This window comes from Kogia breviceps, chromosome 6, assembly GCF_026419965.1.
Source record: "Kogia breviceps isolate mKogBre1 chromosome 6, mKogBre1 haplotype 1, whole genome shotgun sequence".
NCBI classification, from domain to species: Eukaryota; Metazoa; Chordata; class Mammalia; order Artiodactyla; family Physeteridae; genus Kogia; species Kogia breviceps.
The window spans coordinates 73,402,816-73,423,792 of record NC_081315.1 but is presented as its reverse complement, the minus strand read 5'-3'; the positions used below and the strand labels follow the sequence as shown (position 1 = coordinate 73,423,792).

Genomic DNA, 20,977 nt, shown 5'->3' with positions numbered 1-20,977 from the left:
GGCAACTGATAAAATTTGGAGAGCCTGAGGAAAAAACAGACACAAAATAAAATTATAATCAAGTAACCTTGAAAATACACTTCTGAAAAATTTCCCCTAAAAAATCATGGCAACATTGCCTCCCTCATCTTGGGTAGGGGTGCAAGAGAAAGGTAAATTGAGGGAATTAACACTCATTTAGTGCTTGTTACATTATGGGGACATAGCTATAGAGTATTTAAATAACTTGCTCAAAATTCACAGCTCACAGATGATAAGTGATAGTCTCTGAACTCAAACCAAGTTTATCTGACTCCAAAGCTTTTAATAAATGTTAGGGAAATCAGTACATAAGAATTCTAAAGAATGAAACTAAAGGTGGGCCATTTCTCTTTAGAATGTCTTGACATTTTCCCCATAGACCAAACTTGCAACCAAATTTCTGAATAGTTGTCAACTGAAGCACTTCCTCTTATGACCCGAGTCTTTCAACAGTGATTTGTTTCCGCAAACTGGGACTGCCAGAAAATCCCTTTCAGGTTAGATAGATAGATAGATAGATAGATAGATAGATAGATAGATAGATAGATAGATAGATAAACTCATTCTAAGTTGGGAGTTGGTGGACCTGTTCTAGTCCTGGCTTGCTAACTAGATGTGTGATCCTATAAACTGCAATTTCCTTTAAAATAAAGAGTTGAGACACATAGTCTTGGGTCTTTTCCTATTCCTAAAAGCTATGACTTTAAGATCTAACAAATAACAACTAATGATTTGTATCTCTTCTATGCCGGGTTCATTGTTAAGCTCTGCAGGGATGTAGAAGTGGATGAGGGGGACAAGGACCGTGGTCTCAGGAAACATACATTGTAGAGGTGGACAGAGAGATTCTAAGCTAGTAATAAACAAAATGAATTTCAGATATTTGGAAGTGTTACAAAGAAACTAAGGATAACGAAATAGAGAGTGAGAAGGAGATACGACTTCAGGTTGTGAGAAGGCAAAACACAAATGTGCTTTTTCTGTATTATATAATTTATTGTATACACATATCTCCATGCAAATTTAGCAAGAAATGAAAATACAGTAGATCTTCAAAAAGGAATGTGGAAATGACATAGGGTTGTTTTTCTTTCTTCTGACATACCTAGGATTCTAAGCATGTCATAGTATTTTCGACAGTCCCAACATGTTTTTTTTTCTTTTAAATATTCATTGTGAATAACTGCTTGGAAGAGAACTTTGTGGTTAAAACTTAAGTGTTCCTTAAGCTGAATTATCTTGTGCAGCCACATTGATAGATGCTTAAACCATGTTCTTGCCTTCAAAGCTAAACTCTGATTTTTAGAAAGTTCTTCCTTTCCTGAATGCACTCTTTCTATAAGTTCTCCCTACTGATCCTGAACCTGCCATCTAGAGTTACATGAGATGAATTTAATCCCCTTCGTTCTGTCAGCTAATCATAGATACACAGTTTAACATTGAAAGTCTTAGCAACATAGAAAACAAATATATGGTTACCAAAGGGGAAGGGGATTGGGGGAGGGACAAATTAGGAGTATGGGCTTAACAGATACAAACTGGTATACATAAAACAGATAAGCAATAAAGATTTACTGTATAGTATGAGAAATTATATTCAATATCTTATAATCTATAATGGAATATAATCAGAAAAATACTGAATCACTATGGTGTATACCCGAAACTAACACAATATTGTAAATCAACTATACTTCAACTTAAAAAAAAAGATAATACAAAAAGTCTCAAAATTCTTTTCTAGTATAAGTATTCAATTCCTGTCTCTGTTCTCTAACTTTTTGAAGTAATATTTTATTTCTCTCAAGCTATTTCTCAGCTTCTTTTAGACATACATGTCCTCTCCATAAGCATGAAAGTCTGACATGCTCCCTCCTCACCATACATTCTGAGAAGCAGACTAATGCCTTTCCTTTTCCTCTCTCTACTTTGAAAATCATTGAGTCAGTATTATGGGAGGTGCCACCAGCCAGGATGATGTGGGAAACTTTGCTAACAATAGTTTCTCTTCCCACAAATGTGAAAGTGTATAATGATGATATTAAATACACTTAAAAAAAGTACATCCTTCATATACCTCCACCTCCAAGGTGATATCTGACCACAGCCCTGCCTTGAGAATTCCTGACTTAAGTATAAGCTATTTCTTGCCTTTCACTGGTAAAGTGTTTGAAGTGAGCAATAAATATGTAACTGAATGTTATGCCATTTTATGTTTCCAAAACTAGGCAGTCCTGTCACAGCAGAAGTAAGATTTCTCTACTATGTACTAAACAAGGTGAGCGAATTAGTGGTGTAACAATGGGATATGAACTTAATTTAACTGGATTGGCTCAAGGGAAAAAATGATCACTTGTATGTGACAGCAAAGCTGCAAGCATCTAGCTGGTTTTGGTAGTGAGTCACATACTGTCTCCTGCTCCTTGGTAGACTGTGGGCGCCGCCCTGCTGCCCGAATGAACAAGAGGATCCTTGGGGGTCGGACAAGTCGCCCAGGAAGGTGGCCCTGGCAGTGTTCCCTGCAGAGTGAACCCAGTGGTCACATTTGTGGCTGTGTCCTCATTGCCAAGAAGTGGGTTCTGACAGTTGCCCACTGCTTCGAGGGGTAAGCTGCACCTTTTCTTTTGCTTTGCCTGATCATTTTGTCACTTGGGTATTTTTTTTTTAAACATCTTTATTGGAGTATGATTGCTCTACAATGGTGTGTTAGTTTCTGCTTTATAACAAAGTGAATCAGTTATACATATACATATGTCCCCATATCTCCTCCCTCTTGTGTCTCCCTCCCTCCCTCCCACCCTCCCTATCCCACCCCTCTAGGTGGTCACAGAGCACCGAGCTGATCTCCCTGTGCTATGCGGCTGCTTCCCACTAGCTATCTATCTTACGTTTGGTAGTGTATATATGTCCATGCCACTCTCTCACTTCCTCCCAGCTTACCTTCCCCCTCCCCGTATCCTCAAGTCCATTCTCTAGTAGGTCTGCGTCTATTCCCGTCTTGCCCCTAGGTTCTTCTGACCATTTTCTTTTTTTTTTTTTTTTTGGTTAGATTCCATATATATGTGTTAGCATACGGTATTTGTTTTTCTCTTTCTGACTTACTTCACTCTGTATGACAGACTCTAGGTCCATCCACCTCACTACAAATAATTTCGTTCCTTTCGTTCCTTTTTATGGCTGAGTAATATTCCATAGTATATATGTGCCACATCTTCTTTATCCATTCATCTGTCGATGGACATTTAAGTTGCTTCCATGTCCTGGCTATTGTAAATAGAGCTGCAATGAACATTTTGGTACATGACTCTTTTTGAATTATGGTTTTCTCAGGGTATATGTCCATATGCCACTCTGTAATTCAGTGCAAAATCCACAGTTGTTCTCCTTCCCAGGTCCTTATCTGCTTAGATTTTTCTACCCTTGGTTTTATCATCTTATATAGGTGCTGCTCATTTATTGGCAACAGATGTATATTGCTTATGATTTATGTCCTAAGGAGGGAGGAAGAGGAAGAAGTTCAGAAGATTGACTATCTAGCCAGCTTTAGTCTCTTTTCTAGCCCTCTTAAATACATCAAATGCATATGAAGTTAAACAGAGCAGATTTACGTAGATACTACAGTGAGGTTAGGATGCTGGAGGAATTGGTGAGGAGTTTGGGAAGTAGAGTGAAAAGTATAATATGTGTGTTAGTCAGTGCTGTCCAGAGAAACAGACCAATGAGGGAGAGAGAAAGAGTTTTCCAGGAATTGGCAAACATTCCTGGAGGCTTGGTGAGTCTAAAGTCTGATGGGGTGGCAGGCAGGCTGGAGACTCAGGGAAGAGCTGCAGTTCAAGCCCAAAGGCAGCATGCTGGCAGAACTCCTTCTTGCTCTGGGGAGATCAGTCTTTGCTCTATGAAAGTCTCCAACTGATTGGGTAAGGCCCACCCACATTCTGGAGGGTAACCTGCTTTACTCATAGTCCACCATTTTGAATGCTTATCTCTTCCAAAAAAACACCTTCACAGAAACATCCAGAAAAATGTTTGGCCAAATATTGGGGCACCATGGTCCAGCCACTTGGCACATAAAATTAATCATTGCAAAATACCTAAAGGGAGCAGAAAAATAAGACGAAGGGTAAACCTACCCCAAGTTGACAAACATCACTGCAGAAGGTCCTCATCTGTTTCAACTGTTGTTGTATAATTTAGGAGCAAAAAAAAAAAAAACAAAAAAAAACGACTCCTAACCAAACAATAACAAAATACAACAAACAACAACCATTTTTTTTGCCCATGGAAGATTCTGGAGATTAGACATCTAGATAGGAAATAGCTTGTGGTTTGTCTCTGCTCAGCAATGTCTGGGGACTCTGCTGGAAGGTACTAAGGTTCTAGCAGCTGGCACCACCTGAAGTCTGGCAGTGGATGCTACCTATTGGCAGGGGCATTTGTTTCGCTCCAGGTGAGACTCACAGCTTGGTAGCTAGCATCGCCCAGAGTAAGAGTCCCAAAAAGGGAGCCAGGAGGAAGCCTTTTTTGATCCAGCCTCCAGAGACACACAACATTACTTACACTATGGAGTTGGTCAGAGCTGTCACAGCCTCACCCAGATTCAAAGGGAAGAAACATAGAACTCTTCTTTCAGCGAGAGGAGTGGCAAAGTATTTGAGGACATGTTTGAAAAACCACCATACCGCCCATTTTCTTCTTTTTATTTTTATTTTTAAAATTTTTATTTATTTATTTTTTTGTGGTACGCGGGCCTCTCACCGTTGTGGCCTCTCCCGCTGTGGAGCACAGGCTCCGGACGCGCAGGCCCAGCGGCCATGGTTCATGGGCTCAGCCGCTCCGCGGCATGTGGGATCCTCCCGGACCGGGGCACGAACCCGCGTCCCCTGCATCGGCAGGTGGACTCCCAACCACTGCGCCACCAGGGAAGCCCCCTTCTTTTTATTTTTAATAATTTTATTTTATTTAAAAGTAATAATAAATAATAGCAAAAATTTAACACAAATAACTCACAGTTCTGTCACCTCATTAAATTATTTTCATTTTACCAGGTTAATTTGTAGAAAAAATGCAATTTCATTTTTTTGCCTATTTGTCTATTATTATTTTTTCTCAGCTTTGCCACTTACTGTGTCAATTTATAAACTTCTCTGGGCCAAGTTTCCTCATCTATGAAATGAGGGAAATAACAGTCCCTACCTCACAGGGTTGGTGCAGGCATCAAGTGAGATATAGCCTATGTAAAACCTTAAGAACCATGCCTGATACCAATCAGTAAGACATCAATAAAGGTAAATTTTTCTTTTTAAAATATTATTACTAAAAACATGCATTCAGGGACTCCCTCATGGTGCAGTGGTTAAGAATCCGCCTGCCAATGCAGGGGACATGGGTTCGAGCCGTGGTCCACGAAGATCCCACATGCAGCAGAGCAACTAAGTCCATGTACCACCACTGAGCCTGTGCTCTAGAGCCCGCGAACCACAGCTACTGAGCCCACAAGCCACAACTACTGAAGCCCGTGTGCCTAGAGCCCATGCTCCGCAACAAGAGAAGCCACCACAATGAGAAGCCCACGCACTACAATGGAGAGTAGCCCCCACTCACTGCAACTAGAGAAAGCCTGCATACAGTAACGAAGACCCAACACAGCCAAAAATAAAACAACAACAACAACAAAAACACATGCATTCTGACTTTTCCCTTAGCATTATGGCATGAATATTTTTTCATTTTACTAGCTCAATTTTTATCTCCTTCCATACTCTCTCTCCTTTAATTTCTCATCATTCTCAAGGTCACCCCTAGTGATTGTTCCTCCACAGCTATAAACACATATTTTTCACAGGGTGTCATTTATTTTTACAATTTGAAATCACACACTATACTTTTGTTTGTAAGTTGCTTTTCTCATGTAGCAGTATATATAATGGACATCCCTTCCAAATCAATTGATGTAGCTCTAGCTCATTCTTTTTCAAAGCTAAATTATATTCCATCATAGAGATTCACCATACTTTTTTTATTATTCCCCAGTTGATGGACATTCACGTTAGTTCCAGTTTGCTATCACTTTAACAACACTGCAATACATCTTCTTATGCAAAGCTATTCACCTATTGGTACTCTTGTTTCTACAGAATAGAGTCCCAGAATGTATATTCATCTCCATATGGGGGTTAAAGAAATGAATATATCTTTCCTTTCTTGGAATGCTAACCTAGTGAGGAGACAGACATTTAAACAAGTAATTAGAATATGAGAAGTGATTATAAAATGGAAATGTGTATATCTAGCTCTTTGATTGCTCTTTTTGGGGAAATATAATGTAAAAAAACCAGAACCTCCTCTTGAGAATTTTTAATGTGTAAGAATGACCCCAAATGATTGGAAGAGTCTGTGTAGTATGTCAGGAAATACATTGCAATGTTATTGCTTTGGAAGGGCCCAGATGTTTCCAGATGTCTTTTCCAGTTCTGATTTATAACTCCATGATAAGCAGAAGATTGTACTAGCAAGAGTACATTTATCAAAAGACGATCACCTAAATGAATCCAACAGCTCTTTAAGGGAATAACACCCTTTATATTGCTAATTCATCCAGTTCATGCACCACTTTTGTCATTTCCATATGTGGTATCCAAGTTTTGTCTTTCACTGACAGATCTGTGAAGTTAAGGAGAAACCTTGCAATAGAGAAGAAATGTGTTTATAATTAAGGAAATGGATATTCTATCAAAGGCCCTGGTAAAATTTCATGGAACATTAGACTTCACAGAACTGTCAAGTGGGGCCTGGCCTATCCATAAGAAGTTAGAAATTGCCCAACTTCAAACAAGTCTTTGCTTGAATGTGTGCTAATAACTTTGGTTCTATTTTACAATCTTTCCAGTGGCCCTGAAAACATTTGAGAACCTCTAATTGTAAGCCTTACTCTCTGTAGAATCCATCAATTGCTGCAATTAATGGGATTTACTTCATATCCTGATTCCATACTTTGGCAAGGCCCAGTGTGACCCATCTGTAGTTCTTTTCAAGCCTGTCTCTTTTAATTATATTCATGGAAAAAAAGGACATGTCTTGCTCCTGCATGGAGAGATATTTAAAAATCCCAAAGGAAAATTAAAAACATGAGGTACTAAGTTGATCAGATGCAGTCCCAGATGCCATGGTAACAATTCAACTTCCACAGCTCTAAGGAAGAAAGACCTTGAGTTTCAGGGATAATTTAACAAGCAATTTCCCTGCCTTTTTCCACCTCCAAAAGACTTAAGGATGAACTTCCTAGGTTGGCACACAACTAGTAATTATCAGAAGTGTCTGATTCCTCTCCAGGAAATCTGCATGAAAAACTATCCTTTTACTATATGATCACAACCCTTAACCCTGCCAGGTCACCCATGTCTTGATTTCTACCACACCAGCTCTTCACTCCAATAAGACTTGTGTTTGCTTGTCTGCACATCTCCTCCTATTGTCTCAGTCCATCTATCTCCTCCTCATTTCATTTCTTTCCCCAGGTAACCTAGTTCACTGGGATCATCACTTCAGTCCTCTCACCAGGACCTTGAACTTCTTTGCCCCTAGATCTTTCTGCCATACACACCATGCAGACCTCCAACTAAGAGTCAATATGAAGAGCACGTTTTCAATACTATATTCATGCTCTTCTGAACTGAGGAGAACATTACCCAAGGATGTAGATTAGTGTCATGCCTGACTTTCAGCATCCATTGGACCCTTAATATTACTCAATAACCTTTTCACCTATTTCTGGACAGTTCCCTTTCTTATTCTCCACAGAAAAAAAACATTGACTTAAACACCTGTACTGATCTAACAGTCTTTTAATACAGTCAGGAAAAGAAGTGAGAGGTTTGGTCTGACGTTTTATTACTGAGCCCATGTCGTGTTCTCATGGCTACTTCTTTATCTTCTAGGTGCATATAAACCATGCCATTCATTAGCAATTTTTTCTTTCCGTTCCGTCTGCTTGAGAGATTTGATCCATTCCCATCAAATACTAATGTCCACTAAAATAGGAATTCTCCATTTTGGATCCATAGCTCCCCTGGGGTGCTGTTTTCCAGCATCACCGGTGAATGAGCAATTGTGGTGACCCTGACCTGACTCCATGCTCCCCACTGCCCTGCCCGCTAAAGAGGCGTTCTCTGCATCCTCACTGCTCCAGTGGAAAAATATCTGGGTCTATGATGTAGCCAGCAGTTGGCCTAAACGTTAGGCCAATTCCCATAGTTTTGGGGGCTCACAGAAACTGGGAGTTCTTCCCCTTCTAATCTTTGTACTTACTTACTTGTTTCTTCTTGTCCTGCAACTATCCACGTACTGTGCACGTACACCTGAACAGCTGGTCATCACTGGTGAATATCACACACCAGACTGCTAACTGAGCTCATGTCAAATGTATGATCATGAATCTCAAATGAGCATCTAACAATATGGCACCCATCCAGTATATGTTCACAGTAAATCCACTTTTCCATCCTCAACTATTTGACGTCTTCTCCTCTCTCTCCAAATCTCCTTCACCCTCCACTGGTCTCACCTCATTCTTTATGAAGAAAATAGACATCATTATATGTTTTGCCTTGTCTCACCCCGAATTCCAACAAGTTACCTGTATCTGTGGCCACGTTCCCTCCTTCCCCTTGAGTTATGGTGGAGGATGTGTCCTTGCTCCTTTTTAAGGACAATCATATTTCCATTCATCTTTCAAAGACTTTATTTTAGATGTATTTTTTAAACATCTTTATTGGAGTATAATTGCTTTACAATGGTGTGTTAGTTTCTGCTTTATAACAAAATGACTCAGTTATACATATACATATGTCCCCATATCTCTTCCCTCTTACGTCTCCCTCCCTCCCACCCTCCCTATCCCACCCCTCTAGGTGGTCACAAAGCCCTGAGCTGATCTCCCTGTGCTATGCGGCTGCTTCCCACTAGCTATCTATTTTACGTTTGGTAGTGTATATATATGTCCATGCCACTCTCTCACTTTGTCCCAGCTTACCCTTCCCCCTCCCCGTATCCTCAAGTCCATTCTCTAGTAGGTCTGTGACTTAATTCCGTCAAAGACTTTATTTTAAAATCATCATTTCTATTTTTCCTCAATTTCTCTCTTTTTGCTGGATCGTTCCCTTCAGCAAACATGCCTTAGTGTCACCAACTTAAACCCCCTTCTCTTGACTTCATATCCCTCAACTCTTGCCCCATTTTGGCTAGTATTCACAGTAAAACTCTTAAAAGAGTTTCCTACAGTCACTGTCTCCACTTTTACACTTCCTGTATTCCCCTCAGGTCACTCCAGTTGGGTTGTCATCAAGGCCACTACAGAAATGATACCAAAGTCTTTAGTGACTTCCATCTTGCCAAATCCAATGGTGGATTTTCAGTTTCTAACTCACTGGAACCCTCCCTAGTATTTGATTACTACATCCTTCTTAAAATACTTTCTTCACTTTTCTTTTAAAATAACAAAAAAATTCTTATGTCACTGACCTACCCTTCTCTTTCTTTTTTTGCAGCTTCTCCTCTTTTAGGCCACTAAATGTTTTAGTTCTCCAGGTGTGTTGTGGACTGCACAGTTGTGTCCCCCTAATTTTCACATGTTGAAAATCTAACCCCTAATAAGGTGTTGTTAGGAGGTGGGGCCCTTGGGAGGTGATTAGGTCATGAGGGTGAAACCCATGTTGGGATGAGTGTCCTTATAAGAAGAGAAAGAAAGCTAGCCCTTTCGCCCTCTGCCATGTAAAGATACAACAGTAAGACCACCATCTGTAAATGAGGAAGGGGATCTTCACCAGACCCTGACCATGCTAGTGCCCTAATCTTTGACTTCGAGCCTCAACAACTATGAGAAATAACTGTTGTTTAAGCCACCCAGTCTATGGTAGTTTGTTATAGCAGCCCATGATCAGATAAGGACCAAATTCTTGGCTTTCTTATCTGTCTATCATCATCTAGTCATGTGGTTTCAAATGCTTGTTTATATTTGAACAAATATGAATATCAAATATTGATATGAATATCGAATATGAATATCAAATATTTATTCCTAACTTCCAAATTTATATCTCTAGCACAGCCCAGATTTTCTCCAACCCACCCACCTCAAACATATTTAAATGCTTAGATGAAGTGTCCATTTGAATGTGTAATAAACATTCTACTTTACATGGCCAGAGCAAAACTTGATTCCTCATCTCTCCCACTGAGCGAATAATTGTATGCTTCACAAACTTTCCCCATCTCAGTAAGAGGCATCATTATCCATTGGTTTGCTAATGCACCAAACCTGGGAGTCATCCTTAATTCCTCCCACTTTTACTCTAGTAAGTTCTGTAGGATCTTCTTTCAAAATATAGCTTGAACCCAACTGCCTCTCATCATCTTTATGCTATAATCCTAATCCAGACCACCATCATATCAGGTCTGGATTATTGTATTAGCTTCCTAGGGCAGCCATAACAAGGTACCACCAATTGGGTGGCTTCAACAAGCCAAAAAGTTTATTGACAGAGTTTATTGTCTTACAGTTCTGGAGGCTAGAAGTCTAAGATCAAGGTATTGGGATGGTTGGTTCCTTCTGAGGGCTGTGAGAGAGAATGCCTCTCACTTGGATTCTGGTGTTTTGCTGGCAATCTTTGGCATTCTTGGCCTATAGAAGCCTAATTCTGATCTTTGTTTTCATCTTCACCCTTTGTGTGCATGCCTGTCTCCAAGTTTCCCCTTTTCATGAGGATACCCTGTCATATTGCATTAGGGCTCACCAAACTGGCCTCATTTTAAGTTGATTACCTCTGTAAAGACCTTATCTCCAAATAAGATCTTGTTCTGAGGTATTGGGGATTAGGATTTCAATATATGAATTTTACAGGAGGACACAATCAATCCCTAACAACTTTTAAAATAGTTTCCTATCTGTTTTTTTTAGACTACTCTCTTGTTCACTTATTGTCTATTCTACACACAGTGAGACAGTGATCTTTCTAAAATGTAAATCATACCATGTCACCACCTGTTTAAAACTGTACAACAGCTTCTCATTGTAATAAGAATAAGATTTCTTATCATAGCCTTTAAATATCTAGTCCTACCTCTTTGCATCTCCCGCTATTCTCTCATCACTCATTGGGCTCCAAACATGTAGCCTTTCTGTCCCTGAAATCCCCCAATCTCATTCCTGCCTTAGGACCTTTCTACTTGCTGCTTCTGCAGTTTGGAAGCCTCCTATGGAGTCACAAAATTGCCTCTTTCCCCTCATTCAGGTCTCAATTTAAGTGTCACTTTGTCAAAGGCCTGCCCTAAACATCCTAGCTAAAATGACCCCCCCATCAGTCACCTCTCTATCACATTATCCTATTTTTTCCCCTCCTAATTACCAGAGATAATCTTATTTGTTTATATATATATATTTGGCTAGCCCAGTAGGATGAAAGCTCTATGAGGGCATGAACCCTGGCTGTCTTCCTCGCCTCTGTATTTTCATTTCTTTCAGCAAGGAATATAGCAACTAATCAAATATTTGTTAACTGACTAACCAGCCCCTTTTTGGTGTTAGTGATGATATCTGTAGTTCTTTTAGTAGTTAGGACTATAATTTCTCTGGAACTAGAAATGTTAACTCCTCTGCAGAAGGTCAGTGATCTTTTACTGACCCCTCCCATATCTTAGACCAGACATGAACTCAACATTTCAATGTATTAAGCACTTATAAGTTTTATCACATGGACAATGGGTCTTTTGGATGTTGCCTGAAGACCATTCTCCTTGAATGAAGATGTTAGAAGTAAAGGAAAGTTCAAATAGTTCAGCTTTGTCTTAGTTGACTACTATATTAAATTTATTTGCCCCAGATATTGTTCTTCCCACACATAATTTTGCTGAGAAGCATTTTTATTTTTCCTGCTTTTTTTCTATAGACTGATTGATTGATTGAAGTATAGGGATTTCCCTGGTGGTCCAGTTGTTACCGGGGGCCCGGGTTCGATCCCTGGTCGGGGAACTAAGATCCTGCAAGCCACACAGCATGGCCACAAAAAAAAAATTTATTGAAGTACAGTTGATTTACAGTGTTGTGTGAGTTTTGGGTATACAGCAAAGTGATTTGGTTATATATATAGATATAGATTTTCAGATTCTTTTCCATTATAGGCTATTACAAAATAATGAGTTTAGTTCCTTGTGCTATACAGTAGGTCCTTGTTGGTTATCTTTTTATATATAGTAGTGTGTATATGTTAATCCCAAACTCCTAATTTATTCCTTCCCCCCTTTCCCCTTTTGTAACCATAAGTTTGTTTTCTATGTCTGTGATTCTATTTCCGTTTTGTATATAAGTTCATTTGTACCATTTTTTTAAGATTCCATATATAAGTGATATCATATATTTGTCTTTCTCTGTCTGACTTTATTTAGTATGATAATCTCTTGGTCTATCCATGTTGCTGCAAATGGCATTATTTCATTCTTTTTTATGGCTGAGTAATATTCCATTGTATATATATACCACATCTTCTTTATCCATTCATCTGTCAGTGGACATTTAGGTTGCTTCCATGTCTTGGCTATTGTAAATAGTGCTGCAGTGAACATTGGGGTGCATGTATCTTTTCAAATTATGGTTTTCTCTGGATATATGTCCAGGAGTGAGACTACAGGGTCATATGGTAGCTCTATTTTTAGTTTCTTAAGGAACCTCCATATTGCTCTCCGTAGTGGCTGTACCAATTTACATTCCCACCAACAGTGTAGGAGGGTTCTATGACTAAGACTTTTCGACAATTGCTACAGTTTCTTGCCACTGTTCTGTGAAAAACTTTACAGTTTGAAAGCTCTGAGATTCTTATGTTGTAACAGTTACTTTTTAGATGATTCTTCATTTTCTTACTGCAGTCAATTGTGATGGTAAGTCAGAATTTGGAACTCAAACTCTCCCATCTCTGTTTAGCTGTACTTGTTTTAAGAGTGTCTGGACACATTGTCCTATCTTTTTTCCAAAACATTCTTAAATCTGATTCTCTAAGCTCTAGGATGTGTATCTGACTATCCCCTTCTCTAGCTTTTTTGGACCCTGGGATAATAGAATTGCTCACTTTCTGTAATTTCATTACTGGCGGCTAGTTCCCCATCATATCTGGGGGATACATTCAGGAAAGAGAAGGTATCTTCCTTCTATCTGCCATCCTATCACTCACCAGTCAGTCTCCACTCATCCTGCATGCTTTCACCTCTGTGGCCAATACTTGATTCTTGTACTGATACCTATGGACCCTTCTCTTTGTTTCAGAGAAGTTTAGTATAAAGGTTGTGGTGTAGGGGTTTAAAGGACTGGCTTTCTGGCCTGCTACCATCACTTAGTATCTCTGTGATTTTAGATGAGTCAATCATCTGCTCTGAGTCACTGCTTTCTCTTCTCTAAAATGGAATAAGCATTCCTATTTATACCTCATAATTGGTGAGAAGATGATTGAATAGATATGTAGAAATACTTGGAAACTATAGAGATTTTATACTAAGAGAAGAATCCAGCTCTGATCTCTTTTGCTTGTTAGATACATTTAAAAACTTTAGCCAGCAGTTTAAACTGTGTGTACTTTACATAAAATCCAGAACTTTGGCTTCCCTGAAACAATCAGAAGGTCAGTTCACACTAGATATTCCAATATGACAGCCATCAGCAGGAGCTGAGAGGCAGATGGCCCTTGAGATGGGCAAGTCTTGGAGTCTGACACCCACTGCTTACTGACTTATACTCGCCCCTTTTATGCATTTACATTGTGGTCATCCCATTCTAGAATCTAGTCACTGCATGTGTTAGAGAGAATTCTTTAAACATACCAAGGGCAGATGCAATATGAAAAGTAAGAGATTCCTAAGATTTGTAGAACAGAAATGATGCTTTTGTGTGATATTTCTTTACTTAGTGCAGATATGGTAAATTTCAAATTACTTCCAAGTCACCACATGGCTGTGCCATTTCTGGAGTAAGTCTTGTAAAATAGTGATTTCTATCACAGGGGTTAATTATAAATATTAATTTTATTTTCTGTAAAAAGATAAATAGTAAATATAAGTTATTCGAAGTAAAATCAGAAAGGGTGAAGAAAGGGAAATGTTTGTGCTCTTAAGAAAAGATAAAGATAGAAGAAAATATCTAAACCTGGCCAGCTGAATTAAGTGAAAATGTGGCAAGCTTATGTCTAAACTAGAGCTGAGTGTGGCAAATTACAAACTGAAACTGGTTATTGTGTCCAGAGACATTGTGCCTTCAATTCTGTATAAACTTCCCTGGATGTCATCATGCATCTGAGGTGTATAAGTAGCTGTGTTTTCTCTCTAGGGTGATAAGTGAAGAATTAGAAGTTGAAATCATATTATCTCAACATTATCTATAATGTATATTCATCATTAAAACAGGAGCATAAACATAAAGCAAATTAAATAAGAATTTCTGGTAATGAAATACTATGGAGAGCAAGAATGAAAGGAGAAAAAGGTCTCTTAACATCTTCCTCAGCCACTTTTATTGTTACTGGTGGATTTTCACCTGGCTTCACCTTGCCTGCTTCCTCATTCTCAGAGCATGAGGATATTGGCACAATCTTCTTTAAGGATGTACCAGTTCTCCTTGCTGTTGCTTTGAAGTCTGACAGCACTGAGGAAAAAAATCCCCTTGATGCTGAAGATTTTCAGCTGCTGTACTTGGCTTTTTATCTTTGTAGTCCAATTTACTCTTCACTAAAATGGCCACATGAACATAGCTTGTTCCTATGTGTTCCACTACTGGGTACTTTTTACTGAAACTAGATTCATGTGGCCTTCATGTAGCCCTAAGTCTTCTTTCCTCTTTTTGCTTCCACCCAGATGGGGGTGACTTATTCTTTCTAGAACATGCTTAATATACCAATATACCATTTATACACATCTCCCTCACTTCATGTACCCCTTTTGAACAACAGGTTATTGTTTTTCCTGGTTTTTGCCAGACTTGGGAAAAAACATTTAATGAGACTTTATTTTCCCCCTTATACTCATAACAAAAAAGAAAATAGAACAACTTCCTTACTGAATATAAAAAAGTATGTGAATTTCCTGTATTTTTTTTTTTTTTTTGCTTTTGGTGGATATTAATGCCATAAGGACAGTAGCTTGTGTCACAGCAGGCTACTGAATACAAGTTAATAACATTTAGCAGTGTTATTGATACTTACGTTTTACTATTAGAATTAGATTAACCCCAGTATAGTAATTAAGTCCAAAAAGTTTACACTATTTCATTTTGTTACCAATAATTTGCAGTGTTCAACTGCATACTGTTTGTCATACTGCTTGTGATTTAAGCAAATAGATGAGTATTTTTTTTGAAACCAAAATTTAGTAGCTCTGATTGGAGGCAAGAAGCTATTCAATAGGTAGACATTTGAAATCAATAATTGTTTGATTTCAAATATCTTAAACAATAGAATCTCAAGTGAGTATTGAATTTCTCAGATGGTTATGCACTTACTCCTCTAGACTGAAAAATGGAACAGGGAGAGGGAAGGAGTGAGGGAAAGAAGGAAGGAAGGAAGGAAAGGAGGGAGGGAGGGAGGGGGAGAGGGAAAAGGGGAGGAAGGGAAAGAGGGAGGAAAGGATGGAGGGAAGGGAGGGAGGAAGGAAGGGAAGGAGGGAAAAAAGGGAGGAAGGGAGGGAGGGAAGAAAGACAGAAAGGAAGGAAGGAAGGAAGGAAGGAAGGAAGGAAGGAAGAGAAAGAAAGGCATGTTCTTTGAGTGATGGCTTTATATAATGAAAAATTGTCTTCTGTAACCTTATCCTGTAATGTTCATGAGACAGCACTTCCTGAATTTTATTATAATTGTTTCTTTAAGTGTTCATCTTCACTCAATTCTAAAGTTTGTATAGGCAGGGATCATGTCTTTCTTGTTTATTATTGAAATCCCCAGCTCTATATCTATATCTGTATCTATATCTTTAGATATATTTCCCTCTATATAGATGTTTTATATATATATATATATTTTTTCAAATAGTGACATCAATTTTTTATTGAGGTATGTTTGATGTACAATGTTATATAAGTTTCAAGTGTACAACATAGTGATTTACAATTTTTAAAGGTTATACTCCATTTATAGTTATTATAAAATATTGACTATAGAACAAGAACCTACTGTATAGTACAGGGTATTATATTCACTATCTTGTAATAACCTATAATGGAAAAGAAATCTGAAAAAGAATATATATATATATATATAATATATATGTGAATCACTTTGCTGTACACCTGAATCATTGTAAATCAACTATACTTCAATTAAAAAATAGACTGTATCCCCATGTTGTACAATATATCCTTGTAGCTTATTTATTTTATACAGTTTGTGTCTCTTAACCCCCCTCCTATCTTGCCCCTCCCCCCCTTCCCTCTCCCCTCTGGTAACCACTAGTTTGTTCTCTGTATCTGTGAGTCCGTTTCTTTTCTGTTATATTCACTAGGTTAGTTTTTATATTCCACACATAAATGATATCATATAGTATTTCTCTTTCTCTGTCTGACTTATTTCACTTAGCATAATATCCTCCAAGTCCATCCATGTGGCTGCAAGTGACAACATCTCATTCTTTATTATGGCTGAGTAATATTTCATCATATATATACATACACCACATCTTCTCTATCCATTCATCTGCTGATGGACACTTAGGTTGCTTCCATATGACATCAATTTTGATAGACCTAAAATTATTATTTTTTACAATGGGGAAAGAATAGAATGTGTGGACTGTATAGAGGACTCTTGTAGTAGAATCTTGTCTAAGAACCCAACAATGTTAAAAACATGTTGAATGTTGGCCTTGCATACTTTTTCCTAACCCTCCTAAAATCTCAGCGTTTTGAATTTTTTCTATGCATGAGAAAATGGTGAAGAACGACGTGCCAAGGAAAAAAAGAGGGTGGGTGGGTTTTTGTCAGAGACTCCCTAGGGAGCTTTTAAAAATAAGAATTCCCAGACCCCAGCCCAACTTTCAGTTGATATGGGATGATGCCCAAAAAATCAGTATTTGAAAGCTCCTCAGATGATTCAGTATTCAGCCTGCGTTGAAAAACAACTGGTCTAGCTGGTCAAATCAGCTTACGTTAGTTGGGCAAGCTTGCAAATGAGGACAGTGATGGCATGGCTGACATGTTACCACAGTATAAGGGAATATCTACAATAAAAGCTCCACATTCCAACACTGTGGTCAACTAAATGCCCACACCTTTGGCCCTGGCCCACTATGGAGGAAGAGAAACTGAGAATGGAGGAGGAGGTGGAGGCAATGAGGATGAATAGACCTTGCTTAGGTGGTTGGAGTTGGCCACTAATAAATGTTTTGAAACATCATCTGTTGAACTATCATTAAACAAGTACATGTTAAGAACCCAATGTATTCTAGGTCCTGGGAATACCAGCCAGAACTTACAGTCTGGGGGCCAGACACAGAACAGACAAATAAGTATATCATCATTGGTATCAATGAGTGCTGTGAGACAAAAATTAAAGCTGCATCAAAAGTAGAGAGTGATGGGGTAAAGGCTAGACTGGGAAGTCACGGAGGACAGCTTTGAGGTGGTGATGTTTGAGCTGGGACCTGGGTAAAGAGAAGGAATAAATGTGGGAGCCACATGAGAGCTGAGAGAGCAGAAAGGGAAGAGTCCTGAGTTGTGGATGTCCTTGGCATGTCCAAAAATAGAAAGTCCCTGGGGTTCGAATGGAGCAGGTCATGTGGGGCCTTGAAGGCCATGGATAGGAGTCTACAGTTTGTCTTGAGTGTGATTCAAATTCCTTGGAGAATTATGAGCAGAAAATGAATTTGATCTAATTTTATTTTTAAAAAGATCACTCTGCGACTGTGAGTAGAATGGGTTATAGGGGCGAAGAGTAGAAGAAGGGCCACCATTTGGGAGATGAGAGCAGCTCAGATTAGGATTGTAGTGGTGGAACAGGGAGAAACAACAAGATTCACGATACATTTGAAAGCAGAGTAGTGACAACTTGCTGATGCAATCAATGTTGCGTGTAAGAGAAGTGATTCAACTGAATAACTGGTGGCTATAAATATTAAATAACTATACAATGAATTCTGAATGCTTACAACATTGCCACATACACAGTTAGCACTCATAAATCTTAGCCAGTATCAAACATCCAAGCAAATATGTGAGTGGATAATTGGATGGACAAGTCTGCAGCTCAAGGGAGAGGATGGAGCTGGAGATATATGTTTGGGAGGTACAAGGCTGTGGGTGGCATTTAAAGCCATTGGACTAGGTGAAATCTTCTAGGGGGTGAGTGTAGAATGAGAAGACTGAAGGCAGCAGCCTGGGGCACTTCAATATAGATACTGAGAGCAGAGGAGGAGGATCCAGCAGAGAAGACAGAGAGGAAGGGGCCCCAGAGATGGGCAGAAATTCTGGAGCTTGGAGAGTCCTGGAAGTCAGTGGAAAAGTGTTTTAAGGTGAAATTGACTAGACTATTGCTGACAAGTTTTCAAAAACAATGAAGTCTAAGACTGCCCATTAGAAGTTGTGGGTGGCCTTTTTAAGCCCCTAGCTTGAAATTTTCAGAAGCCTTCCCTGAAAACTTGACATTTCTGAAGCCCTGGCTCCTTCTTGGAGGGATCTCTTAGCCTCAGCTTTTCATTCTCTTTCATTTTTTTCTCGTCTCTTTTCTCTTCACATCTTTTTGTCATCTTTCCCACTCAATGAAGCAAATATTAACTACGCTGCCTGCCTTTCAAAGCGAACAAGTGTTATTTTCCAGAATAGCACCATTCAGGAAGCATGGGCTTTGCTTTCCACAACAGTGCAATATTTGAAAATTGCTCAGGGGGTCATATAAATGCTTCTTATATGAATATGTGGGAGATGGGCATGGAAAGAGCCATTGTTTACATAAATAAATATTTTAAAAATAAAATGTAAATTTTAAAAGATAAATCTGAGTTTAAGATGCCAATAGCTCTTGAATTATTATTTTAGGAGAGAGAATGCTGCCATTTGGAAAGTGGTGTTTGGCATCCTTAATCTAGACCACCCATCAACGTTCATGCAGATGCGCCTCGTGAAAACCATCATCCTGCATCCTCGCTACAGTCGAGCAGTGGTGGACTATGACATCAGCATAGTGGAGCTAAGCGAAGACATCAGTGAAACCAGCTACGTCCGGCCCGTCTGCTTACCCAGCCCGGAGCAGTCATTAGAACCTGATACTTACTGCTATATCACAGGCTGGGGACACATGGGCAACAAAAGTAAGTCAGGATCCTCAGGAGCACTTGCCTTTCAGCTTGTAACTGGAAAACAATGGGGTACTTCCTGGCCTTTGGCAATCATTTCCCATTTTCATTTATAAGAGTAGAGCCACAAATACTTAGCATTATGTGTCACTCTCCCTTCCATGCAAATCATAGATGTCAATACTTCACCATGCACTTAAACCTGCCAAGCCCAGATACAACCTCAGAAATCCTTCTCCACATCTCAGTCTTTCTCCAGGGAGCCACTACTGATGTTTTAGAGCTGGCACGCAAGATGAGCCCTATCAGTCATTCTCCCTTGCATTGTTTCTATTGGTGTGATTTGCACTCACTTCAGGCAAAGTCACGCGGAGCCTCTGTCTAGCAGTTAGGTAGTTCCACTTCTGCAGTCAAGCTGGACGGTCCCATTTCCAACTCTTTGTTATGATTTGGTCCTGTCGACATCGGTAACACAACCTGTAGGTCTTTCTAGAAGGAAAACTGGTTAGCTATTTGCCTATTCAAATTAATTTAAATAGTTCGGGTTCTTAGATGATTTCAAAAAATAAAACATATAGAAATTTAAAAATTTGTACTGCTGACTCTCAGCCACCCATAAAGGACTCTCTCATTTTGCTTGACTTATTAAAATTAATGTTTAGAATAAGAATTTAATCGATGAGATATTTTCTTTAATGGTAGGCATTGACCATGCCAACTATATCAGGTGTAGTACTGCAGCTCTCAGGGATGATGATATATATCTGTGTCCTGTTATCCGTCTTACCAGCTGCCAGTTTGAAGGACGATTGTTTTTGTTGAAATTTAGTCAAGTTTTGAGCTAAGTTGAGTTTCTTTTCTATATGATCAACTGAGAATAAAAAGAAAAAAGTAAATAGACAGTAGTAAGTCAATGACTTCTGAAAAGCTAACATGTAAGAAATATGAAGGCAATGTCAGACATATGATGTCACCATGCCTGCTAATCTTGGTTTTTAAAAGCTATAGTTTTGATATATGAGAGCAGAATCTATATTGCCTCTACTTGTATTGTTCCCAATATCCACATTAAACTCAGAGTAATCGTGTGACATATGGCACACACCACGTATATAATGTAGTAGGAAGAGCAAGGGTATGCGTTCATTGGAAAGATCTGATTGACACTGACTACACCACTTTCTAGCTTACTATAAAATGGAAAAAATAATAGCAACTGTCTAACTCACAGGATTATTGTAAAGATTAAAGAAAATAGGCCCAGAGAATGCTGAGTGCAGGAGCCTGGCCCACTGTGTGTACCCAGTAAACATTAGCGATGGTTCTTTTTACCATTCTTTTGACAACTTGGGGAACTTCCACTGTCTGCATTGCATTGATTTTTCCAAACGTATTGGAAAATGTATTCTTTCTTCCATTAAGGTACCCTGTGCATGTACACTGCTTCACCATCACTATCTAAAAGGAAAACAGTGTGTGTGTTTTGTAGAATGGCTGAACAATGAGAGATTCTTGCTGCTGGCTTTGAGAAATACATTGCTATTCTGTGAGAACTTTGGAGCAAGGTGAAATTCACATGTTCTCTCTGCTGACACTAAAGGGATGGCTTTTCCCTTTCCACATCTCTCTGATGCATCCTCTAGGATGAAAGGTT

The 20,977-nt window shown here is 39.0% G+C and overlaps 1 protein-coding gene across 5 annotated transcripts in view; it reads left to right on the top strand.

Moving 5' to 3' along the window:
- The window catches only part of CORIN (corin, serine peptidase), a 278,076-nt gene that overhangs the window by 238,584 nt on the left and 18,515 nt on the right, over positions 1-20,977 (top strand). For all 5 annotated transcript variants that reach the window (XM_067036047.1, XM_059067269.2, XM_067036046.1 and 2 more), the window contains 3 exons: positions 2,250-2,299; positions 2,452-2,626; positions 19,067-19,338. In XM_067036047.1, the coding sequence (XP_066892148.1) occupies positions 2,250-2,299; positions 2,452-2,626; positions 19,067-19,338 (497 nt within the window). The remainder of the gene's footprint in view (positions 1-2,249; positions 2,300-2,451; positions 2,627-19,066; positions 19,339-20,977) is intronic.